General features: G+C 39.7%; 2 protein-coding genes across 2 annotated transcripts in view; both read left to right on the top strand.

Annotated features, from left to right (window-relative positions):
• Positions 1-5318, top strand: part of CASS4 (Cas scaffold protein family member 4) — a 29987-nt gene extending 24669 nt beyond the window's left edge. The window contains exons 7-8 of the mRNA XM_067554553.1: positions 3850-3930; positions 4740-5318. Coding sequence (XP_067410654.1) covers positions 3850-3930; positions 4740-5153 — 495 coding nt within the window. The 3' untranslated portion in view covers positions 5154-5318. The remainder of the gene's footprint in view (positions 1-3849; positions 3931-4739) is intronic.
• Positions 5319-9122: 3804 nt separating this feature from the next.
• RTF2 (replication termination factor 2) overlaps positions 9123-26688 on the top strand; it is a 51511-nt gene continuing 33945 nt past the window's right edge. Inside the window, exons 1-5 of the mRNA XM_067554197.1 lie at positions 9123-9252; positions 11135-11229; positions 11335-11428; positions 13256-13395; positions 20125-20203. Coding sequence (XP_067410298.1) covers positions 9184-9252; positions 11135-11229; positions 11335-11428; positions 13256-13395; positions 20125-20203 — 477 coding nt within the window. The 5' untranslated portion in view covers positions 9123-9183. The remainder of the gene's footprint in view (positions 9253-11134; positions 11230-11334; positions 11429-13255; positions 13396-20124; positions 20204-26688) is intronic.

Here is a 26688-nt window from a genome sequence, read left to right as displayed (position 1 = left end):
CTATTTTAACTTTCCTTTATCAGAAACCACACTTTGGTTTATATTTAGTTTCACCTGCTAGCCTGATTGCCTACCTCCCGGCTTTTGGACGTGCTATGACTATGGGTGCCATGGCAGCCACAACCATGACAGTCAGTAAAATATAAAAGGACTAGAGATGTAGGACTTGTCCAGTCATAGAGAACAATTCTTGAACCTCACCATCCAGATTTACTTAGGGCTAAATTTTCAGCCCAGCTTCAAACAATATGTTTCCTATGTGTGTCTTTAGGGTGATATTTCTTTCATGACAGCATATCCAACTTTAATGGTGATGGCACAATTTTGTGTTTTGGGTGCATGTCAAGTAAGGTTCCCAGATGCAGGAAATGTCAGCTTCCTTGTTTATGGTTTGTTAGAAAATGTGTTTGAGGTGTAGGGGTAATTTACAAAATGTATTAATACATAAACCAAATGGTCTAAACAACTTAGGGTATGTCTACACTGCAGACTGAAGTCGATTTACTTTAAAACTACTTTCACCTGCCAAATTTTAGAAGTCACAGGAGTGTGATCCCATCACGCTCTTTGTGCCAGGCTCTTGCGTCCCCACTTGCCACGCTTAGGTCAACATTCAAAGCAGTGCACCGTGGGTATCCCACAGTGCAACTAGCTGCGGAGGCTTTTGAGAAGTTTGTCAGCCTCCCGTGATGCAACGTGCTCCCTCCTCCTCCCTTCCTGTCCCAAACAAACTGCAAATGCTTTTTCGTGCCATTTTTCTATGACACGCACACACCATTGCCGGAGAGCACGGAACCCGCTCAGTTCTGCACTATCATTGTGAGCATCACAAATACCTCACGGCTTATCCTGCGGTATTTTCAAAGGCGAGAGAAGAACCGCAGCAGGAAAATAGCGATGTAACTGAAGCCGCCCTGCTACAAGCCACAGAGTAGAACAATTCCTGTTTGCTGCAGGCTGTCACGCATCTTCAGTTCATGAAGTGCTAGTTCTGGTACTGGGAAACAAGCACAGATTGATGGGATCGCATTATTATGAAGGTGTGGGATGATGAGCAGTGACTGAAGAACTTTTGTATGCAAAAAGCCACTTTCTTTGAACTTTGCGCGGAGCTCTCCCCAGCCCTGAAAAGGGTGTGAATACTCTCTTGAGACTAGCTCTGACAGTGGAGAAGCAAGTGGACTTCGCTCTGTGGAAGCTGGCAACTCCAGACTGCTACCGATCAGTTGGGAATCAATTTGGAGTCAGTAAATCCACCGTTGGAGCTGCTGTGATGCAAGTGTGCAGGGCCATTAATAGACTTCTGCTACGAAGGGCAGTGACTTTGGGAAACGTGCAGGACATAATGGACGGGTTTGCTGCAATGGGGTTCCCAAACTGGGGGGGGGGGGGGACAATAGATGGCATGTATGTCCTATCTTAGCACCTGACCACCTTGCCACAGAGGACATAAATTGGAAGGGATACTTCTCAATGGTGTTGCAGGCCCCTGTGGATCACAGGCGACCTTTAACCGACATCAATGTGGGGTGGTCTGGAAAGGTGCATGATGTGCACAGCTTTAGGAACTCGGGTCTTTTCAATAAGATGCAGGCGGGCACTTTTTTCCCTGACCAAAAAATAAACATTGGGGATGTGGAAATGCCAATAATGATCCTGGGGGATCCTCCTACCCCTTGCTCCTTTGGCTAATGAAGGCCTACACCGGGCACCTGGACAGCGAGGAGTGTTTCAATAACAGGCTCAGCAAGTGCAGAATGGTGGTGGAATGTGCATTTGGCCATTTAAAAGCCAGATGGAGATGTCTGCTTACTAGGCTTGACATCAGTGAAAAGAACATCCCATCAGTTATATCTGCGTGCTATGTGCTCCATAATTTGTGTGAAACCAAGGGGGAAAGTTCCCCCACAGCTGGGCCATAGAGGCTGATAGGCTGGCTGCAAAGTTTGAGCAGCCAGATTCCAGCACTATGCTCAGAGCCAACCGCGGCATGCTTTGGCTTCGGGAAGCATTGAAAAACCGGTTTTGCAATGAACTGCAGTAATGTATGTTTGTGCTGTGCCTTTACTTCCCATCCCCCACTCTTGCTCCGGCGACACCCTCCCCTTTTCTTCCCACCCAACCTATGAATGAATAAAGACAAATGTTTTTTAATGGTACAAAGTTTTATTTGTGACCCATTTTAAGGGGGGGAAAGGAGGATAACTTAACATTGTGTCATTGTGCAAGCAACTGTGGTTGCGTGCAGTTCTTAAAGGGGACGTCATGTCTTTCTGCTTGCCTCCACCGGTGTGGAGTGCAACACATACTGCACCCTGCTCAGTCTCCTCCAAGAGCGCTTGGGGATGGGGCCTGATAACAAAACAGTAGGCGGCGGAGCATTTTGGAGGGGCTGCAGAGGGAGTCTGTCCTGCCACTGCTCTTCCTGGAGCTCTACCAGACACCACAGCATGTTGGACTGATCCCTCATAATACACAACATCTCCTGTTGCATATCACGCTCCTGCTCCTGTGCAGATCTTCTGTGTTCCATGTCCATATCTAGTTTTTCAGACAAGGACATCCTCCAGGCTCTGAGCTCTGTGTCAGCAGCTGTGGAGGTGATCATAAGTTCACCGAACATGTTATCCCATGTTTTTTTTTCTGCTTCCTAATCTGGGAAAGTCTTTCAGCTGGAGTTCGGCAAGGAGGGCCGAAGGCCGAGGTGTCTCCTTTAAGAAAAGCACAAAGTTAACATTGTTAGCTGACCCAAAGTAGTAAAGGAAATGTTACCATGTAAAAAGTACTCCCCTTCATGTTCACAAGGCTAAGCCAGACCCGCATTCCATTCTGCACATTTCGAGAGGGTCAAACTGGCGTTACAGACATGGTAAACAAGGGGCCCTTGAATTTGTTATAGAGAGACTTCATTAGCACTAAAATCCACAATCCTCGCTGTCTAAACCAGAAACTGAAATTCAAAATTTCCCAGGGCTTATGGGGAGGAGCTATTTCCTGTTTACATGGCCACGTTACAGCGAAGTGTGAATGTCCACAACGGGGCATTATGGGATACCTCCTGGAGGCCAATGGCATCAATTTACATTGCGGTATGCCTACACTGACGTAAATTCGACCCATGGAATTCAATTTCAGCGCTTCGCCACTTGCAGAGGTGGTTTTATTAGGTCAACTTTTACCGCGCTTTAAATCGACGGAACTTACATGCCAGTGGAGACGCATACTTTAGGGGGTCAATGTAAGTGGCGTTACATCGACCTCCACTGCTAGTGTAGTCCAGGCCTGGATCCCATACTGTAGATTAACTGGCCTATTTATTAATTTTGCAGGTGCTTGTCAGTTGTGTAATTTTCCCAGAAAGGGAGAAATACCAGAGATTCCAAGAAGATCACTAGGAACATTGCTCTTGCTATTGTTTTTACATGGAAGGCACTCAGATACTATGGGCAGCAGCATACATCCCTAAAAGAAAGTGAGAGAGAGTATTTAATACCAAATGCCAGGAAATAATATCTAGACTTAAACAATATTAATTTATTCTGGGAACAGAGTAAAAAGAACAAATATTAGACAGAAAATGGCTCTGTCATAAAATATACTGACATTAGCTGGAAGTAATTCATTGATAATGGGCCCGATGCTATTACCCCTTTCAGGATCAGCTCCTAAATTCTGTAATAGAAAAGTCTACAGCTGATCAGTTATGCTTCTAAGAGTAGGTGTCACTGTACACAGTAGCAACATTTAGGCTGCATGACAAGGAATTCTTATGCCACTATATAAAACAAAACCAACAATTTAGTATGTTGAACCATTACATAAATCGTTTCAAGTGTTTTCATTTTTCAGAAGTCACTTGGGTTGGAACAGGCACAAAAAAACCTTTCTGCTAAAGAGGTGGCAAAGAAGAATGCAGATTTTAAAACAACGGTATTTCTGATTTTAAAAATTGTTACTAGTTAAGCCTTTTGGTCCCTGAATTTATATATGGCTTCTATGCTTTGTTAACATTTAAAATAGTTAGAATTTGACTGGAAAAATAATGTTTATGTAGGGAACCTTTTTTTTTTTTTTTAACTGATCTCTTTTCTAGGACCAGTGCTTGGAACAATTTACAAGTCCTGAAAGCATTTGTACTAGTTTAGCAAATTGCTTCTAATCCTCATGTCATGAGATCCTGGAATTTTCAATCATAGCATTATTCACTATCTTGCCTTTTTTTCACTTTATTTTGGATATGACTGTGCCAGCTAATATCTCAAAGGCCACAGTAAGAGATGGAAGCCTTGGTTTTCAGAGCTCTGATTACCCACAACTCCCATAAAGCAAATATCTTGTACAATCAGGCCTAAATGATTCATACATTTGAAAACTAGAATTCCAAGTGTTCAGCCTTTTTAAAGCATTGACTTTTAACTCCAACAGTTCTTGTGATATCAGCTACTAAAATCATGTTGTAAATGACGTGTGTGTATGTAGGCAAAAGGTAGATTGTAATTAGGATCATATCATTTTAAAATCTGATATTTCATGGCCTACAAAATTAGAAACAGTGCTTTATAATTACAAAAGGTCACCAGGCTGTGACAATTTTGGGGCTGTGGCGAATCAGATGTAGAGAAGTGAAGAATAATTTTTTTAATTTAAACTACAGGAGAACACAAGGTAAAGTGGATAAGGAAACAATCTCTGTGTTGCCAAGCTTCAATGTATTTCTTGTTTTCTTTTCCATTTTTTAGGTTTTCCCACCTGCAAAAAAGCATAATATTCAGAGCAATCTGGAGATGGGAAAGAAAATCACTCTCTCAGAAAACTGTAGACTCTATTTTGGTGCCCTTCACAAGGCCATTAGTGTATTTACCAGTAATCTTAGCAATAATCAACCACCTGAAGTCTTCATAGCACAGAGCAAACTGATCATTATGGTGGGCCAAAGGTTGGTGGATTCTCTCTGTCAGGAAACTCAAGAAAAGGATATTCGGAATGACATCCTCTGCAGCAGCAGCCACTTTTGTAGCCTGATGAAGAACTTGGCTGTTGCCACCAAAAATGCTGCAATGCAGTATCCGAATGCAGATGCTGTGCGAGAACTTCAAAATCAAGCTGATGAGCTGTCCAAATACACTCAGCAGTTTAGAGCAATGATGGAATGAAGAAGTCTTCCCATTCTTAGAAGAATCCTGATGAAACCCTTAAGAGCTCCCCATATTTCTGGGTTTTAACTCCTCACCTATGGTATCCTGAGGGCCGAGGAAGACAGGACTCCACAAAGAACCCAAATGCCAGTCTTAAATCAGCCACACCCTGTCGAGATTGCTGTTGGGAATTAAAAGTGTTATAAGGCCCTGAAAGTAGGAAACACTGAGTAACTACACAGCCTGTGGCCGTGAGCCTCCAAGTCAGATTTGGGTTAGTGGGGCTTGCTCTGGTGCTGTAAAAACAGCTGTTTAGACAGCTCTTTGAAGTTGCGGCTTGGGCTAGAGCTGATTGTGAAGCTCTGCCCCTCCTAGGCTTCAGAGCCAAAGCTCCAGCCCAAGCCACAATGTCAAAGTGCTGTCTATACAGCTATTTTTAGAATGCTAGTGCAAGCCAGCTAGCCCAAGTCTATTGACCCAGGCTAAGAGGCTCACTCCCACGGGCTGTGTAGAAATACCCACTGGACCAGGAATAGAATCTGTAGTTTCCACACAACAGTTTAGAGCACTGTCTGGAAGATGCTGAGTCAACCCTTCCAATCATTCTTCTGAGTGGCTTGGCAAGAATTTTCACAGAGCATTGTTATAGAATTATTTTATTATTTGTCTGATTTTTTTATCTTTCCAGAGTAGATAAATATATTTTTCTAATCTTTTTCACTTAGAAATGTAAGTATTTTACTGGCTTTCCTGATAATAGACCAAGATATAAATTGTGATACACTGTTATGTGAAGCCATCATCATTCTCTCTTTTCCAGTGGACTGTTTACTGTATCTAATAAAAATGTTATTTAAAAATCTTTCATATTACAGTGTTATGAACACATTATGGGACAATTTCTGGCAGATGATGAATATACAGGCCTCAGAAAACCCACACCCAGCACCACAGACAAAGTTGTTCTCTCCATTCTGGCTCTCGTCTAAATCCATAGAGCAGCTTGCTTCACAGGTCTTCCATGAGAGAAGTTATAATGGAACATTACAGAATTGGCCTCAAAGTTTAGGAAGCATGGTCTGCATGTTTATGACAACCAAACACCCATAAGATCCACGCAGGTTGTTCCTGAAAAATTAAGATGAGTGTCAAGACAGGAATAATCTGTTTATAAGGTTGCTGCCAATCAGAATATGGGTGCACAGTTATGCTGCTCTTGCAGGATACAGGTGTGCTCATTTTGAGGACACTTCTGCATAATTCCAGAATTTGATTAAATGATTTTGGTATGATTTCTCTCTCTCTGGTCTCAGATATTATAGTGATGGGGGCCATATAAATATCTAGATAGGTTTTTGTGTGTTGTTTTATATTTTTTTCCCCAGTTAATTTATTTTTTTTTAAATATAGTTTCAATCTTCAAGTCTGGCCTTCCTTTTTAGGTAGAATTTGTAACTGTATAATTTGCTTCTAATAATTAGGCAGTTAGTTTTGCCAGTATTTGCAGCTGCAACTCATTTGTGGATGCAAAAATCTGGGTGCAATTTGTTCCTGTAAAGAAAATTTGTGTTAAGGCCCAGCTGAAATTTAGCCCTATATATACTCATTGCAGTCACGATGTTACATATGCTTTAAATTATTTAAATATAGGAATAGATAATAATAATGCTGTTTTTGAATATTGAAATGCAGCTAATTGCATCTTAAGGTCATCTTTTTTCCTTGTATATTAAGTTCTCATGTGAATCAGTGCAACATTCCAACATGCAACAGAATGCATTGCTGAAACAGCTGCATTCAGACAGATTTACCATGGAAGTGCAAAGACAAAATATGTAAGCCGTTATTTTATTTTGAGCAAACTGTACATATTTTGGCCTGGCTGATATCTACAGAAGTTTGTTCTCTGCATTTCTCATGTTTACTTTTGTTCTTCTATTTTCCCTTTTAAACATTTTTGTAGTTTACAAAACATGAATAAATAACATTAATAAAAATATTTTAAATTTTTCAATATACCATTGCAAAAATGATTTTGTGTCTATGTCCTTAATAACTCTCTCACAGACTTAATTGGGCAGATATTGCTTAGGTATCTCTTTCCAGCTATTTGATGCAAGGAAAGGGAGAGAGACCAGGGACAAGTAGTGATGATGCTATCATTGATCCTATCAATTCAGGTTAATATCTGAATTAGTTGTTTGTTCATTTCCTCATATTTTCCTAGTTGTGTTTTCTGAAAACATTTTAAATTTAGTACCTCTGTACCAAAATAAAAAACAAACAGAAACAAATTCAGCTTTGAATCAGTTAAAAGATGGTATCAATTAACAAGGTTTTGTAACTCTAAGATATAGATTGCTGAAAAGCACCTAAGAAACAAGCACAAAAAAGTCTAATATAGCATATGTATAAATCCAGGGCAGAAGTAGGCCCTTTGATGTGGAAGTTTCAGTAGTATTTTCTCTTGAAAGGAACTGAACATCAACATAAATACCATTATTTGTTAAAGTTATTCTTATCTACAAAGAGAGAATGGAAAAGTATAGGAAAAGGCTACATGTTAAGGTGGGAATTTTCAAAAGTACTCAGTGTTAGCCCAGCTCTGCTCCCACTGAAATCGGGGGGAGCAAAATTAGCCTAACGCTTAGGCCCAAAATTACCTGAACTGGAGAAGTGATAAAGATCAAAGAGCAATGAACAGCATATGTTTAAGAATCTGTGTTCATTAGAACAGATATATGGCTAAGTAATTTTACTGGACAAAATCCAACAGTAAACATTAGCGAGGTTTTAAAGGAAAATGTCATTGTAGTATAAACAGTATTGTGAGCATCACATCTAGTTACAAGGAGACTAAATTACTAAAAAAAACAAATGTCTTATTATAATGAAAATGATTTATAAAAGAGACTGGCCCAGGATTCGGTAGAAGGATATATTACCTTTTACTTTCTAGACTGCTTGTTTAAATTCAGCCTGAAAGCTAATACTTTCTGTTGTCTCTTTCAGTGGCCTATGTGAAATCTAGTCTTAGAGTTTAGTTCTTGGTGGGAAGGTCTCCACAGCTGTCATCCTTTTAAAGTCTTAGCAGTAAGGACTGGTGTGAATGGACCTTGACATTTACTGGATGGACACACAAGGAATCACAATCCTGCAATCTTAACTCTGGCAAAATTCCCACTGAAGTCAATGGGAATTTTGCCAGAGTAAGGGCAGCAACATCTGGACCTTTTTGTTTTGTGAAGGCGATGGAGGTAATACCAAGTGCATGATGTGTATGTGCGTGCGTGTGGTGGGGAGGGGGGAGGGAGAAAGAGAGAGAGATCACAGTTGCAGCTTTTTAGTCACACTGACATAAATCAAGGTCAAAGGGAGACCCTAAAGGCAATCTGTTAGCTCTGAGAGTGGGCAATGAAATCTGAAAAAGGTTCAGAGAAGGGCTTGTGTTATTTACGTAACATCATTCCAGTGCATGAGTCCATTCTGTCGACCTGTTCTCATGTCCAGATGCCCAGGCCCTGGTGTATGTCGCTGTGTGCCAGGGCCTGTCTTTGTGTGTCGGCCCTGGGTGCAAATATGCCAATGTCCATCCCCATGTGCCCATGCCATCCTTGGGTGCCTCCATGCCAGTGCCCAGTCCTCTGTGCTTATGTGCCTGTGCTGTCCGTGTGCGCCTCCATGCCAGTGTCTGGCCCCTTATACTCGTGCTGTCTCGGTGTGCCTATGTCCCCATGCCGCCCCAGGTGCCCATCCCCATGAGCCCGCGGTCTCCTGGCACGTCTCCATGTCAACGTTCATCCATGGGCTGGCCACCAGCCAATCCGCACGGGGGCGGAAGACTGAGCTCACGTAACCATAGAACCTCAACCTTCTCCCGCCTCTCGGGTGACTGACTGGTTGCTCGGCTTGCTAGGGGACCAATAGCAACCCGAGTTCCTAGAGCGTCATCCTCCTGCGCCGGAAGTGCTGATCATCCTGCCGGAAGTGCGTTTGTTTTATGTGGCAGGGGGAGCGGAACTAGGCAAGGGCTGCCTGGAGGGGAGCGATGGGTTGCGACGGGGGAACCATCCCGAAGAGACACGAACTAGTGAAAGGGCCTCGTAAGGTCGAGCAGGTAGGAGTGTGTTCCAGGGAGCCGGAGCCATGGCCATGGCCGGGGGCGGGCTGGGCCGGGCCGCGGGTGTCGCTGAGGGGGGGGGGCTGCAGCCCAGGTGTGAGCAGGAAGCCAGGCCCCCCTCTCCCCGCCGTAGTCCTGTCAATGACACGTAGGGAAATAGCCCCGCGTCTCGGAGCTGGCCCCGGCAAACCTCGCTGGAGTCTCTCTCGCCTTGGAGGCCCCCGGGGGTCTAGCGCGGGGCCGTTCGTGCAGCGTGTCTGTCCGGGTGGAGCCGCCTCTTGAGCTGGCGCTGACCGAGCGGCTGGTAACGGGAACGAAGCTAAACGCCCGGCCAGTGGAAGGGGCAGCGAGTGCCGCTGACTGCGCGGCGTGGGACTCGCCTGCTGCTCACTGGCTGCCTGGTTCAGGAAGATTCGCGGTGCCTTGGTGTGGATGCTTTCTGGGGATGCTGTCTACGGTGACATTAGGCACTTCTTGTCCTGTGGGATGTTTCTGGGGATAAGCCAGCCCACGAGCTGTATGGATTTAGGAAGAAACTTCCCCTATGGGCAGTTATTCCTCTGCAGACATCCAGTACTGGCTACTGCTGGAGACAGAATAATGGACTAGATGGATTACTGATCTGATCTGGTAGGCCAGTGTCTGTGGTACTCTTTGGCAATTAATGCATTCTGATAGCTAGTTAGTTCTCTTCTATTTTTTAATATATTAAGCATGTATAATGTTCTCCGTGATTTCATTTGCTGTCACCTGGAGGGGCAGATCAGAGGAGAGAGAGGAGAGAATCGGTGTGAATGGAGAAAGCTACAGGACCTCATGTCCACCCCCATGAGTATACACAAACACGGCAAACATTTTGTCATATATAAAACACCAACCAGCTCTTTCAAATCCGTCCACATTCTCTTCCTATTTTTCTTGTGGCCCACAATATGCTCAGCTGAGGTAATAGTTCACATTTACACATAGCAGGCTCAGGGAAGAGCCTGCCAGTGCAAACTTTGCTTTTCTGCTCTCATTGCAATTTTAGCATTTACAATGCTTTAGCATTGGGTGGTACTAATGGACAGCCACAGCTTCGGGGGAGAAGAGGAATAGGTGGAAAGAGAGAGGTTAGCAGAAAAATTTGTAAAAGATGGGTGAGGGAAGAGAGAGGAGGGGAAAAAGACAGAGGAATAGAGAATAGATGAAAATAGACACACAAAAAAGGAAAAACATTGTACTCTGTCAATCCATCCAAAGGAAGGGGCTCCAACAAAAAGGATGGGAACCATTAGAACAATGGTTTTCAATTTTTTTTCATTTGTTGACCCTTAAAAAATTTCAAAGGGAGGTGCGGACCCCTTTGGAAGTCTTAGACGTAGACTACCCAGGTTGAAAACTGCTGTTCTGTGATAACCTTTTGCAGACCCCTTAGATGTAGTCTGCAGACCCCCCAAGGGGTCGGTGGACCACAGGTTGAAAACCACTGCAGTAGTTACTCCCTGTGCCGTATTTCCCTCCCTTTCCTGGCTGAGTTTATAATCTAATGTTCTGATACTGCAGTGGTAATACATGCAGGCAGAAATTTATGCCTGTCTGGAATTATTGGGGCTACTTGCGAGAATAAGAGCTAGTAGGATTGGGCCCCAAGTCAGACATAGACAAAAGACTTGTTTCCTAGAACACTAAATAAAAGTCTAACCTTGCAAATGTGCAGGATTTTCACTGAAAGGTTTTGAAAAAGCATTTTATCTAGTGAGTTTGAGCCCATAGGATGGTTGATTGTCATTTTGTAGGGCATTGGTGCTGGTTTTAAATATATGTATGATAAATCTGCCAATGGGGAAAAAATCTCAACCTGAAATGAATAATAAACCAATGTTTTTTCCTCCCTCAGGTTGACAAAAATGCAGAATTAGTGGCACAGTGGTACTACTGCACACTGAGTCAAGAAAAACTAAGCAGACCAATCGTAGCCTGTGAGCTAGGCAGGTATGATTGTTTTTTTTCTTTAGCTTTCTTGATAAAAATGCTAATTTTTTAATAAATGTAATTTATGAAAGTCTCATAATTTTGACTACAAATTTGATGTTGTAGGCTCTATAACAAAGATGCCCTCATTGAGTTTTTACTGGACAAATCATCTGATAAATCCGTTGTGCAGGCTGCATCACATATCAGGAGCATTAAAGTAAGTGGATCCTAAAATTGAAATCTGATTCTAAAAGGCAGTCAGTTAACATCTTAATTTGTAGAGTACTGTTCTGGCACTTTTTTCAGTTCAAAATGGAAACTTTAGCAAATAATTTTGTAAATTCTTATATAGCACGTAAATTTAGCATCTTATTTCCAGTCAGTTTGATACTTTGGTAGCAGTTGTATTGGCTTACAATATTGGAGATGCTGCAGCTATACTGCAGAGTATCTGTCTTTTTATGATATATTGTTTGACAGGAGTACCCATGCTTTTGTCTGCCTAATGGTCACATTTTCAATTTGCTAGGCAGGCAAAGTCTGTGCCCAGTCTCTCTAAAATGGAACAGATTTCACACACTTTCTTCTATATTATGAAGATGCAACTTGTGGAAACTATTACTCTCAGCGTTTCATACACCATCTTGATCCAAATGGACATTCAGCCTGCCCTAAAGTGGAGCATTGCATGCTGTGATGTGTCATCTTCACAAGCTGCACTTCTGCATTAAACATGAGAGTTGCCCATGTCACCGTAGATAATTTAAAGCTGCATTTGGATTACCCTTTGCTTTATGAATAGCTAATAAGACCTTGAATGTTAATATTAAATAAAAACCAAGCCCCATACTACTCCTGTAACATAGGTATTATTATCACCTTTTTAACAATTGGTAAAGTGAGGCACAGGGAAGCTAAACTGGGAAAATGGCTAGTTGATATTGAGCCATAATGGCCATTTTGTAAATTGTTTATTTTAAATTGTTTATCTTTATACTGTACTGGAAAATTATCAGTTAGAATACTGGTAGTCAGGAATAGAATTGAGTCTCCCCTGCCAAATTGATCAAAATCATTTTACACATATAAAATTTCAGAGCTGTTGTATGGCTGAACTTCTAAAAACTTTGTACAACATTTGTGACACTAAAATATCATTGACATTAAAATGTCATTGAAAGTTTTAATATAGAATAATAGAATCATAGAAACATAGGGCTCGAAGGGACCTTGAGAAGTCATCAAGTCCAGCCCCTTGTGCTGAGGCAAAACCAGGTAAACCTAGGCCATCCCTGGCAGGTGTTTGTCCAACCTGTTCTTAAAAATTCTACAACCTACCTGCAGAGCCTATTCCAGGATTTAATCACCCTTATAGTTAGAAACATTTTCCTCATATCTAACCTAATTCTCCCTTGATGCAGATTAAGCTAATTATTTCTTATCTCACCTTCAGTGAACATGGAGGACTATTGATCACAGTTCTCTTTATATACAGCCCTTAGCATATTGGAAGACTGTTATCAGCTCCCCCCCTTATTGTCTTTTCTCAAGACTAAACAGACCCAATTTTTTTAATCTTTCCTCATAAATCAGGTTTTCTTAATCTTTGCATTTTTGTTGCTCTCCTCTGGACTCTCTTCAGTTTGTCCATATATTTCCTAAATTATGATGCCCAGAATTTGACACACTACTTCAGCTGTGGCCTCACCAGTGCTCAGTAGTCTTACATATGATGACACTCCTATTAATATACCCCAGAATTTTGACCTTTTTCGCAACTGCATCACATTATTGATTCATACTCAGTTTGCGCTCCACTATAACCCCAGATCCAGTACTGCTACCTAGCCAGTTATTCTCTGTTTTGTAGCTGTTCATTAGATTTTTCCTTTGTAACTGTAGTACTTTGCACTTGTCTTTATTGAATGTAATCATGTCTTCATATAATAAACCATAAAGGAAAATGTATCTTCAGGAACTTATCTTCAACATGTCTCAAGTATCATTAGAAAATAACTTAAAAACTTATATTTGTCTCTTTCAGAATGTAACAGAACTGAACCTTTCAGATAATCCAGCTTGGAATGGTGATAAAGGGAACACAAAAGGTGATAAATATGACGACATCCAGTGTGCACGCTTCATTTGCCCTGTGGTGGGCTTGGAAATGAATGGAAGGCATCGGTTAGTATTGTACATGTAACTTTAGCTGAATTTTACTTAGAACTGTGTAAATTAATATTGCAGAAACTATTCAAATATTGTGAGGGCAGACCCTCAGCAGGAGTAAATTGCCATAGCTCCATTATGGGGATCTAATTCCTCTCCCACTGAAGGTCTACTGAAAAACTCCTATACAATGCAAGTTGAGCCCCAAGGTGTCCTCCTATTGTGATCACATTATCTTGGAGGAATGTAATAATGAAGTCTATAAAATTACAATGGAAGTCTACTAAATTATGTTCAAAATCTCCTTACCCATTTTCTTTGTGATGATGAATGACCTAATATTCTACTTGTCAAAATAATTACCCCAGGCAAGAAAAATGTTCTTCTCTAATGTTTATTTGTTCCAAGAATCCATTTTAAATTGTACTTTATTCAGTAACTAACAGACAGCGGGGAAAACCGACAGGTGCAAAGGAGCATGTGGTTCGGACAGAGACATCACTTAAGGGAGGATCTATTAATGGAGATTCTCTATATCCTAGTAAGAAGGAGAGGATGGAAAAGGATAAAATGTGGGAATACTTATATACAAATATTAGAAGTCTAAATACTAAGATGGGCGAACTTGAGTGCCTCGTATTAAATGAGATCTTGATATAATAGGCAACACAGAAACTTGGTAGAATGAGGATAATCAATGGGACACAGTAATACATCGGAAGGACAGAATAGGTCATGCTGGTGAGGGAGTGGCACTATAAGTGAAAGAAAGCATAAAGTCAAATGAAATAAAAATCTTAAATGAACCAAACTGTGCCATAGAATCTCTGTGGGTAGTAATTCCATGCTTGAATAATAGAATATAGCAGTAGGGATATACTACTGATCAGGATGGTGACAATGATTGAAATGCTCATGCAGGTTACAGAGGCTATAAAAATAAAAAAACTCGATTATAATGCGGGATTTCAACTATCCCCATATCGGCTGGGTATATGTTACCTCAGGATGGGATACAGAGTTTCTTGACACATTAAATGACTGCTTCTTGGAGCAGCTAGTCCTGGAACACACAAGAGGAGAAACAATTCTTGATTTAGTCCTAAGTGGAGCACAGGATCTGGTCCAAGAGATGAATATAGCTGAACTGCTTGGTAATAGAGACCATAACATAATAAAATTTAACATCCCTGGGTGTGGGGGAGGAAACACCAAAGAAGCCCACCACAGTAGAATTTAATTTCAGAAAGGGGAACTACACAAAAATGAGGAAATTAAACAGAAATTTAAAAAAAATTAAGATATTAAAAAACAGAAAACATAAGTGTCAAAAGTGAAATCTCTGAAAGCTGCATGGAAACTTTTAAAAGACACCATAATATAGGCTCAATTTAAATGCATATCTCAAATTAAGAAACATAGTAAGAGGACCAAAAATGTGCCACTGTGGCTAAACAACAAAGTCAAAGAAGCAGTTAGAGACAAAAAGGGATCCTGTAAAAAGTGGAAGTTAAATCCTATTGAGGAAAATAGAAAGGAGCATAAACTCTGACAAGTGAAGTGTAAAAATATAATTAGGAAGGCCAAAAAAGAATTTGAAGAACAGGTAGCCAAAGACTCAAATAGTAACATTAAAAAATGTTTTAAGTACATCAGAAGGAAGCCTGCTTAAACAACCAGTGGAGCCACTAGACGATAGAGATGCTAAAAGAGCACTCAAGGAATAAAAGGGTATTGCAGAGAAACTAAATTAATTTTTTGCATTAGTCTTCTTGGCTGAGGATGTGAGGGAGATTCCCAAACCTGAAACATTCTTTTTAGGTGACAAATAGGAGGAACTGTCCCAGAGTGAGGTGTGATTAGAGGAGGTTTTGGAACAAATTGATAAATTAAAGAATACTAAGTCACCAGGACCAGATGGTATCCACTCAAGAGTTCTGAAGGAACTGATATGTGAAATTGAAGAACTACTAACTGTGGTATGTAACTTATCATTTAAATCAGCTTCTGTACCAGATGACTGGAGGATAGATAATGTGATGCCAATTTTTAAAAAATGCTCCAGAGGAGATCCTGGCAATTACAGGCCGGTACGCCTAACTTCAGTACCAGGCAGATTGGTTGAAACTGTAGTAAAGAGCAGAATTATTAGACATATAGATGAATATGTTTTGTGGGGGAAAAGTCAACATGGTTTTTGTAAAGGGAAATCATGCCTCACCAATATACTAGAATTCTTTGAAGGGGTCAACAAGCATGTGGTCCAGGGTGATTCAGTGTACTTAGATTTTCAGAAAGCTTTTGACAAGGTGCCTCAACAAAGGCTCTTAAGCAAAGTAAGTGGTCATGGGATAATAGGGAAGTTCTGCTCCTGGATTGGTAACTGGTTAAAAGATAGGAAACAAAGTGCAGGAATAAATGGTCAGTTTTCAGAATGAAGAAAGGTAAATAGCGGTGTCCCCGAGGGGTCTGTCTGGGACCAATGCTCCTCAACATATTCATAAATGATCTGGAAAAGGGTAAACAGTGAGGTGGCAAAATTTGCAAATGATACAAAACAAAATACTTAAGTCCAAAGCAGACTGTGAAGAGTTACAAAGAGATCTCACAAAACTGGGTGACTGGGCAACAAAATGACAGATGAAATTCAGTGTTGATAAATGCAAAGTAACGTACATTGGAAAACATAATTCTAACTATATATATAAAATGATGGGGTCTAAATTAGCTGTTATCACTCAAGAAAGAGAGAGTCATTGTGGATAGTTCTTTGCAAACATCCACTTAATGTGCAGCAGCAGTCAAAAAAGCTAACAGAATGTTGGTATTCATTAGGAAAGGGATACATAAGACAGAAAATATCGTATTGCCTCTTTATAAATCCATGGTACGCCCACATCTTGAATACTGCATGTCAATCTGGTCGACCCATCTCAAAAAAGATCTATTGGAATTGGAAAAGGGTAACTAAAATGATTAAGAATATGAAAAAGCTTCCATATGAGGAGAGATTAATAAGACTGGAACTTTTCATCTTGGAAAAGAGACACTAAGGGGGGGTATGATAAAGGTCTATAAAATCGTGACTCGTGGGGAGAAAGTAAATAAGGAAGTGTTATTTACTCAACACAAAAACTAGGGATCACCAAATGAAATTAATAAGCAGCAAGTTTAAAATGAACTAAAGGAAATATTTCTTCACACAACACACAGTCAACCTGTGGAACTCCTTGCCAGAGGATGTTGTGAAGGCCAAGACTATAACCGAGTTCAGAAAAGAACTAGATAAGTTCGTGTTGGATAGGTCCATCAATGGCTGTTAGCAAGGAGGGGAAGGAATTGCTGCTTACCAGAAGCTGGGAATAGCCAGTGGAATGGATCACTTGATGATTGCCTGTTCTATTCATTCCCTGCATTGGCCACTGTCGAAAGACTGGATGTTCGGCTAGATGGACCATTGGTCTGACCCAGTATGGCTGTTCTTATGTTCTTAGCTGAATGCCTAATGGCTCGTTTATCTGTTCATGAATGCTTTGTCATCTTCCTTTTAATGCAAAGCAAATGTTTCAAGGTGGTGGAGTGACTCTTATTTAGTGTTACTTGAAGCTTTGGTAGGTTTTTTTTTGTGGCCATATTGTGTTATTTGAAAGGAAGCTCTTTCCCCAAGCATATAAACCATACACAGAACCATTACCAGATCCATCACACACTTTTTTTCTCTTTCCCTTTTTGTGGCACACTAGGTGTTTCTCCTGAGTATCTCTTAAAGTTAAGGTATAACAACATTTTTGCCACAAAGATGATGTTAAGAATATAGCTCCCATTGGCAATACTGCTCATTTAGTAGTTAGCAGAAATGTAGTTATGTTGTATGTTTATGCCCTGGTAATATGGTTATTTTGAACTGTATAAAAGTAAGAATTATGTTTGGCTTATTTTCAAACATTTTATATTAGACACTGAAAAACTGAATTATGGTGGGAATTAAAAATTTAGCTAAACCTCTCCAAGACTCTACATATTACTTAGGTTCATATTTTAAAAAATGGCATTGTTTAATCCACGTCTCAAATTAATTTTCAAATCAAATGTTTTGTGAATTACTGTGAATAGCCACAACATTTTTATTTATTTATTTATTTATTAGTGTGTTCATAGTGCCTAGGAGCCTTAGTAATGGACCAGGGCCCCATTGTGGTAGGCGCTGTACTATTACACAAGAACAACAATAAAAAAAGAGTCCCTGCTCTAAGGATCTTACTGTCTATAAATCAAGAGACAATAAAGGAAGACAGACAGATTGGGGAGTACAAGGAAACAATGAGACAGTGCTGATCAGCATGATAGTGGTCTCAGCAACCTAACCATTGCCAACTTTTTTTTGTAAGCATCATAAAAATGTAGGGCTGGACTGGATCTTGAGAAGTCATCAAGTCCAGTCCCCTGCACTGTGGCAGGACCAAGGAAACCTAGATGATCCCTGACAGCTGTTTGTCCAACTTGTTTTTAAAAGCTTCCAGTGATTGAAACTCCACAATCTCACATGGAAGCCTATTCTAGAGCTTAAATACCCTTATAGTTAGAAAGGTTTTCCTAATATCTAACCTAAATCTCCCTTGCTGCAGAGAAATCCCATTATTTCTTGTCCTGTCGTCAGTGGACGTGGAGGACTATTGATCACAAATTTTTTTATATACAGTCCCTAAAATGTTGGAAGACTATTATCGGCTCCCCCTCAGTCTTCTTTTCTCAAAACTAAACATGCCCAGTTTTTTTAACCTTTTCTCATAAGTCAGGTTTTCTAAACCTTTTATCATTTTTGTTGCTCTCCTCTGGACTCCTTCCTGTTTGTCCACATTTTTCCTAAATTGTAGTGCCCGGAATGGACACTACTCGGCTGGCGCCTCACCAGTGCTGAATAGAACAGGATAATTACCTCCTGTGTCTTACATATTGCACTCCTGTTAATACACCCGAGAATCATATTCAACTTTTTTTAAGCTGTCACATTGATGACTCATATTCAAGTTGTGGTCCATTATAACTGCCAGATCCTTTTCAGCAGTATTACCATCTAGATAGTTATTCTCCATTTTATCATTGTGCATTTGATTTTTTCCATCCTCATTGAAGTCCTTTGCACTTGGCTTTACTGAATTTCATTTTGTTGAACTCAGATCAGTTCTCCAATTCGTCACGGCCATTTTGAATTTCAAACCTGCTCTCCAAAATGCTTACAACCCTTTTCAGCTTCGTGTCATCTGCAGATTTTATAAGCATACTCTCTACTCCATCATCAAAGTCATTAATTAAAATATTGAATAGTACTAGACCTAGGACTGACCTCTGTGGACCCCACTAGATACGCCTTCACAACTTGACAGCAAATCTTTGATAACTACTCTTTGAGTACAGTCTTTCAACTAGTTGAGCACCCACCTTATAGTAATTTCATCTAGAGATCGTTTCCCTAGCTTGCTTATGAGACTGTCATGTGGCACTATGTCAAAAACTTTTCTAAAAGCTTCCCTCTGTCCACTAGATCAGTAATTGTATCAAAGAAGGAAATTAGGTTGGTTTGGCAAGATTTGTTCTTGACAAATCCATGCTGACTATTCCTTATAACCCTATTATCCTCCAAGTGCTTGCAAATTGATTGTTTAATAATTTGCTCCAGTATCTTTCTGCCTATTGAAGTTAGGCTGACTGATCTGTAATTCCTCAGTTCCTCCTTGTTACCCCTTTTAAAAATAGGTATTATGTTTGCCCTTCTCCAGTTTTCTGGGACTGTGTTTAACCTGTTCTTAAAAACTACTAATAAAAATAAGTCTAACCTGCTCTTAAAAACTACAAATGACAGAGCAAAGGAAAGTTTTGAGAGAGGTTTTGAAGATGGATAATGACGTAGCTTAGTGCACGTTTACAAGGAGTGCCTCACAAGTATAAGGGGAAGCGTATGAAAAAATATGAAGATGTTCGTTTGAAAATGTAACAAGTAACAAGGCTGGCATCTTGGGTTGATTGAGGCGAACGTTGACTACTCACTAGCGAATGAGAGATGATAAAATGTGGATAGACAGTGAAGGGCCTTGAAAGTGAATACAAGCTGCTTATGTTTGATGTGATAGAGATAGGAGAGTCCATGGAATGATGCAAAGGAAGGGGTGACATGGTTTGGGAAAGTGATGGGCTAGGAATGTGATCTTTGCAGCAGCCACAATGAGAAGAGTCATGGTGTAGAGTGTCCATCACTCCTCCAAGTGCTCATCATACATATACCACAGTTTGATTAGTGCTTGGATACTTCAGATAATCTGGGGAACCTACATGAATCAGTAGCAAAGTGTACTGAGGCCTAGTAAAAATTCATTAATTTTTGAGAGATTGTAGTAAACCTGTTAGTATTCCCTGAAATAGTATAAAAATAATGTATTTTGACCAGTATAATTTAGTTTAACAAAGTACATAGTGTAATTCAGAATGCTTGATCTTTATTATTTGTTTAGTTAGTAATTGTAATGACTTTGCTGATCATTAATACAAATCAGCTACATCATACTTGTGTATCTGGTGATAAGCCACAAGGGGGTGTACAGAGAGCTAACAGGTAAATTACTTGTTGCGATCTGCAGTGTTGGTTTAATTTATTTACTATATGTGTATAAAATAAAATGTCTGCTACTGGTAAACTAAATTTTCTAAAATGTTAGTATCAAATTACTCTGGTTTTATTTTTTCCCCAAGGTTTTGTTTTTTGCGGAATTGTGGCTGTGTGTTCTCTGAACGTGCTCTTAAAGAAATTAAAACAGAAGTTTGTCACAGGGTAAGTTTAATCATTAAATCTTGTTTTTGCTTTAAAAACACATGGGAGTAAATGTGACCATAGCCTGGATGTACATGTAAATATGCAGACGTTGTATGACACAGGCAAATACTTCTTAACACAAACATTTGAACAGCTGCACATACAAATTGAGGTTACACCTGCAAAACTCAAAGGCTTGACTTTTCTAGTAGTGTGAAAATAATTCTTTATATCCTTTTAACAGAATTGATCTTAGTAGTTCCTTTTTGATTATCTTAGAAAATGCTTTCAAATGCACATCTTAAAACCCTTGTTCTTAAAATTAGTTTGGTTTTACAGCAGCTATTCTCCAAAACCAAATGTCTTGTTCATTTTAGTATTTTCTCCAGACACTTTAGTCTTTTAATTTCAGTTCAAGAAGGGTTTATTTTATTTGCTAAATATTTGTGGTTTATTTTTAAAAAATCTTTTGTCCCATTTATCGTATTAAATTGTCTGGACTGAGCAAAACTAAACCTCTTAAAAATTAAATAAAAAAAGTGGCTTAGACCTTGTGGGCTAGATTTTCAAAATATAACGATTACGTCTGTGTGCCAGCCCAGCGGTTCAGTATACAAACTGAGTAATTACAGATGCAAACTAGCATTTTAATGCCTGAATTGTGCTTCTTATAACTGAGGACTCAAGGGTAGAAAATATTGTGCATATTTTACAAGCACAAATGATCTAGCCAGTCATGCTCACTTGGGGGGGGGGAGGGCAGGCAGTAGGCTCCAAATAGTGCCTGGAATGGCTAGTACTATAATTTTGTAGAATCCTGTCCAGTTCATCCAAAAATGGACAGATCACATGTTCCCTACCAGATTGTCTCCTTTTATCTCTTGTTTCAATATATTTTCTCCTGAGCTGCTTGAACTTTTTCCAGCACTAGTTGGCATCCTAGGCTCATGTCCCCTCATGGACATGTGTTTTGCACACAAGCCTTATTTCTGTGGCTGGCCACAACAACTCCCTGAAACAATGCTTCACCCCAGATAGTGATGAGATCCAAGGTCTCAGCGTGACTCCAAGCAGCTGCTCGAAGCATGTTGTGGAGCTTCTGGAGCGCTAGTGTGGTTATATTGCCAGAATAATGATATACTGGGCATAATCTGACTCTGTGCCAACTTTTAAAGGAGAGGAAAGGTCATCCTGGGAACATGACACCAGAGCATGGAGATTATATAAGTAAACAGACAGGTCAGTAAGGGTCGATCTGCAAAGCACTGTGGGGTAGCATTGAAGCATGCAAAAGGTGGTGCTCAGCAATTGCGTGCACACAAACAAAAGACTGCATTAATTCAATTAGAAGCAAACCTAGTCCACTTTGCAAGAAGACTCCAGAGTTCCAGATAATGCAGAGTTAGTGTGCAATGGTGGGTTTTGTCATATGTATGCAAGGATTTTCAAACCGGACTGATTAGATTTGATCTGTTTTTAAAATCCCTGTGTAGACAAGCCTTAAGCATTAAAACTTCAGAATTTAGTTAAATTGCCTCCCTTGTGTTTTTGTTTAATCCTTAACTGTAAACTTCCTTGCTTTTTTGGTTTTAATTCATGACACTTAGTGTACTATTTTCTCCTGTGTGAACTTTTAAGTGAATTGCAAAGAACCTGCATTAGTAGTTTGACTCTCAAAAATGTATATACACCGTTAACTGAAGTACATCAGAGGACTCTGATTCTTAACATAGGTTTTAGTAAACTCAATCTAGGCCTTGTCTGCAGTAGGAGAGTTTGACCAGTATAATTTTATTAGTATAGCTATACCAGCAAAACCCTCTAATGTAGATGTACTGATATCAGTATAGAAGTGATTTTACCAGTGTAGCTTATTCTGGTTCGGGAAAGCAACATAAGCTTGTACTGGAGTAACTGTATGTGCAATAGGACTTTTACAGACATGGTTATGTTAGTTTAAAAACAAAAATCACACTCATAACTGACACAGTAAAATGTTTATGTAGACCAGGCCCTACATTTTGGTCTGTACTTCATTTGATATGTGGTTAAGACTGAAGATTTAGAGTAGTGTTGAATGTTCAGAAAATAAACACTCAAATATATATTGAGATAGCTCTGATCCAATTGCCTTAAGCTCAGGTGAGCAGAAGTTTAGTAAATGGGATCCTACGGGAGCTGGTTTCTATGCTTTCTGGTAGTTAATGGCTTGTTTATATTGAAAGCAATAATTAGCTGTATTCCCCTTGTGCGTGCAGTCTTTTTATTTATGCAGTAGTCAGAAACAAACTGAAGTGAATGTGAGAATATGAAGCAAAAAAAGGGTGATTTTGTATATACAGTATTTTCTATGATTAGTGATTGACTATTAGGAATACTGTTTGTTAATATCTGGTATAGGCTGTCTCTCCGGATGCAAAGCCTTCCACAATACTGCATTCTAGATTTTACCAATTCCCAGAGAGACCTCTTGGCAGCTAGAGTCCAGATAGTGGCAATGGTGACAGCTTCTGTTGTGCTAGCTGACGTATTTAAAGACATTCTGTTTTGTTAACCCGTATCTTAAAGATAAGTGAGAATGTGTTCTCAAAAGAAGGAACTTCTGATGCAACAGTGATCAGCTCTAGCATGGCTATTATGATTACACTGATTGCAAAATTAAATAATTTTTTTGTGTGTGTAGGAAAAATGTAAGTTTATTACAGCATAACCTATAGGCTATGTGTTTGATTCCACTCCCTTCATATCCAGTATCTCTTTCATTCAGTCAGTGGACAACCTTAAATTTTTTTACGTGGGAGAGGAAGAATATATTTAAACATAAATATTATGACTAAAGTTCAGAAACTGTCAGCAGATTTCATATACTCTATTGTGCTAAGTAATTGAAACAGTTTTCTTTTGTTCACCTGATTGTTTGACTTCTAAAAAAATTAGGTTATTTTAAATTAGGTTAAAATAAATCCATTGTTAGTCGATAAGCATCTAAGCCTCCACTGTTTTATTACAGATGTATGTCTTAACCTGCATTCTACCATAAAAACCTGATAATCCTGAGACCTCTTAGTTCATGTCACCCCGGGAGGACACTGTAGGCAGCACAAATACATACCCACAGAGCATAAATCTGGAGGTTAGGTAGTCACTCTAATCTCTACTAATCTTAACTGCGTAAAAGTTCATTCCAAAAAAATCTATTTTGTATGTCCTCTTAAATTGTGAGCCCGCAGACTAACCTGAATACCTGATAATTAGCAAACAGTTAGACACCAAGTGCTTCCCAAAGAATTTAGAAAGATACTTTGTCATAGTGATGAAATTCAGAAGACTCATTGTCTTGGGGAAACACTGATATAGACTATGGCTTACACAATAGCCCAAAACTTTCCATCTGAACTCCACACTTGAGGTTTCATACAGCTAATCTCTGGGAGCATACAATGGCCCTAGGCTAGTTCGTCAGACAGGATGCGTACAGGGGAAAGAGAAACAAGTCATCTCTTCCATGCCTCCTACTTATAATACTTCTCCAATCTAAAATAAAAACTTGTACCCATTACATTAATAAGGGTAAATCATGAGTCAGTCCCCACCCCCGCAACCCAGTTTCTGGGCCATGCTAAATTTCCAAATGTACTTATAGATGACTCTCCCCAACCAAGAGGCCAAAGCCTATAAGAATTAGTGGATCACTATAACCACTCTGGTATATTGCTGGTAGACACTCTTCCACCAAAGCACGCTTTTCTACTCCACCACATAAACCAGTTATCATGGTTCATGGATAAATTGCAACAGGAAAAATAGGAAGGAAGAAAACCAGTTTCAGTTGTGAGAGAAATTGTCTGATACAGACAGACGCAGAGACCCGGAATTCTGTAAATGTATGCCACTGCCATGAAGAAGGCAAAGAGAGCCTGCCTATCCTCTGCCAAGTAGACAGCAAAGTCATGTCCTGCAAGAATTTTCTGAAGCATAAATCTTTTCATAAATTTTCTGCTGAACACTGAGATACCACCTCATACACTTATCTCTTAAGAATTTGGTCCATTCACACAAACAGAAATCATGGGAGTAATGATGGTACTTGGGGTCACCACATGAGTCTTCCGTGGTGGTGAATGTAGAGAACTTATGGGACCTCTACTAATAGAACATAAAAATGGCCATCCTGGATCAGACCAATGGTCTGTCTAGCCCAGTATCCTGTTCTGACACTGGCCAATGCCAGGTGCTTCAAAGGGAATGAACAGAACAGGACAATCATCAAGTAATCCATACACTGTTATCCAGTCCTAATATCTGGTAGTCAGAGGCCTAGGGACACCCAGTGCATGGGGTTGCATCCCTGACCATCATGGTGATAACTATTAATGGACCTATTCTCCATGAACTTATCTGATTTTTTTAAACCCAATTATAGTTTTGGCCTGGCAGCGAGTTCCACAGGTTGACTGTGCATTGTGAGAAGAAGTGATTCCTTTTGTTTGTTTTAAACAGGCTGCCTGTAAATTTCATTGAGTGACCCCTGGTTCTTGTTTTATGAGAAGGGGTAAATAACACTTCCTTATTCACTTTGTCCACTCTGTTCATGATTTTATAGACCCCTATGATATTGCTCCTTACTCATCTCTTTTCCAAACATTGCCCATCCCAGAACATGCAGTAATCTTACTAGTGTTATAGAAACTATTGTTCACTGCTAGGCACCCTGCATATTATTACGTAGTGTCTAACTTCTCTTTACTAAGCCAGCTAATCAGGAAACTAGCAAATGTATTTCCCCTACCACACTTAATTTCAAACTGAAAAACAGAAGGAGCCATAGTTTTTCAAACGTGGAGTTTTAAGTTATATCTGAAAACATGAATGCACAAAAGCATTATTTACACAGGCAGAATGCACAACTGTATCTGAACACCAATTTGCATTTTGGTGCTTACATCTTGCACCATAAATTTGCTAAATTTCACATGCAGCTCATTTGGAAAAAGTGTCTTGTACAGTGTCTCTGAAACGCATGTCCATAAAAACAACTTGCAAATGCATGTTTGGGTCTGATTTAAGGCAACAAAAGTAAGTAAGTTCAGGTTGCATTAGCTCATTTTGGCAAGATACATATTGTGTACCATGTTCAGAGGCTTCTGAAATCCCTAGACACTTGGAAGGAAGATTGTCCATTTTTGTATTTCCTTTCTGACAAGGGTCCCGTGACCCTGAAATAACTTCATTCCCAGCAAAAACCTTATATGAAGCAAATCTCAAATATGTTGTCTATCTAAATTCTTCTGCTGTAGCTGAAAGCTTATAAAGTCTAGTTCGTATTTTGTTTTGCTAACAAGACAGGAAAGCAAGGGGCAACTGCCAATACTGCTTTCTTTCATGAAAGACACTATGCGGTGGTTAACATTTGAGAATTTTTTTTTGAAGTGGTTTAGACACACAGTAGTTGCTTTTAAATTGTTTTTCCACTCTTACACCTTCTGTCTCCTGCTGCTTAGGATTCAAGTCAGAGCTGCCATTAAAAAAGTGAAACCGGTAGAACAACTAGCACTTGAAACATGAGAAGTCAAACACAAGTCTGTATTGTTAAGAAACAGATTGATTGTATCTTTTCTCTTATCATCTGAATGATAAACCCTTATTTTAATTCTATTTTTGGAAAATGACTAGTTTTCAAGTTGATAGTGTCCATCTCAAAGTAGTTCAGTAAGAGCCATTAGTACAAGTTCCAATAGCAGGTAGGCCTTGATATAATCAGGACCCAAAACCGTTAGGGTGTATGATTTTAATACTAGAACTGCTGGCTTTTAATCTGCTCCATTATAGCCACCGACTGTAAGGCATGCACGATGGGCATAATGTGATCATGATACCTCAAACCACTGAGTAACTGTGATGCCACATTCTGAAGAAACTGCAGGTGAGGGAGCAGCCACAATGAGAGGACTGGCAAGGGTTTTACAATAATACAAGCTTATCACTATAGTCTTTGTTGCTGTTATGAGGTAATCAAATGGTTAAGATGCAGATTGCACAACCAAAAAAGCACTTTTTTAAGTGTCAGATATGTTGCAGGCTTCCATGGTCAAAAGTTATACCAGGATTCTTAACTTGGTTAAACCCCCTTCTGAATAACAAGTGCTGGAAGCAAATGGAAGAGTGAGCCACCACCTGCTGGCAATCACAACTTCATCAGGTACTCAATAAGAAGACTATAATGCATACAGTTAGCAAGAAAGTTCAAGCATTCCTGCAGAGCAAAGACTGAACTTGAAGGGAAAAAGGGGATTAATATGTACATCGGACAGGAGGGGAGAGAGGACAGAACCTTGAACAATGTATTTCTAGTCCATTGATTTGATAAATCCGTGAAATACAAGTTTCATTATGTTCTTCAAAACCATATTTTGGATTCTGTTCTTATCCTTGCAATGTTTAACAGGCTCCCTAATTGATACCATGGGCACTTTTAAAATATAACATTTATCATAAGCTGTGGT

Source organism: Emydura macquarii, unplaced genomic scaffold, assembly GCF_026122565.2.
Source record: "Emydura macquarii macquarii isolate MOO-44397 ecotype Brisbane River unplaced genomic scaffold, CSIRO-AGI_Emac_v2 contig_1483, whole genome shotgun sequence".
Lineage (NCBI taxonomy): Eukaryota > Metazoa > Chordata > Testudines > Chelidae > Emydura > Emydura macquarii.
Note: the sequence above shows the minus strand (reverse complement) of the source record. Positions and strands in the feature narration are given on the sequence as shown.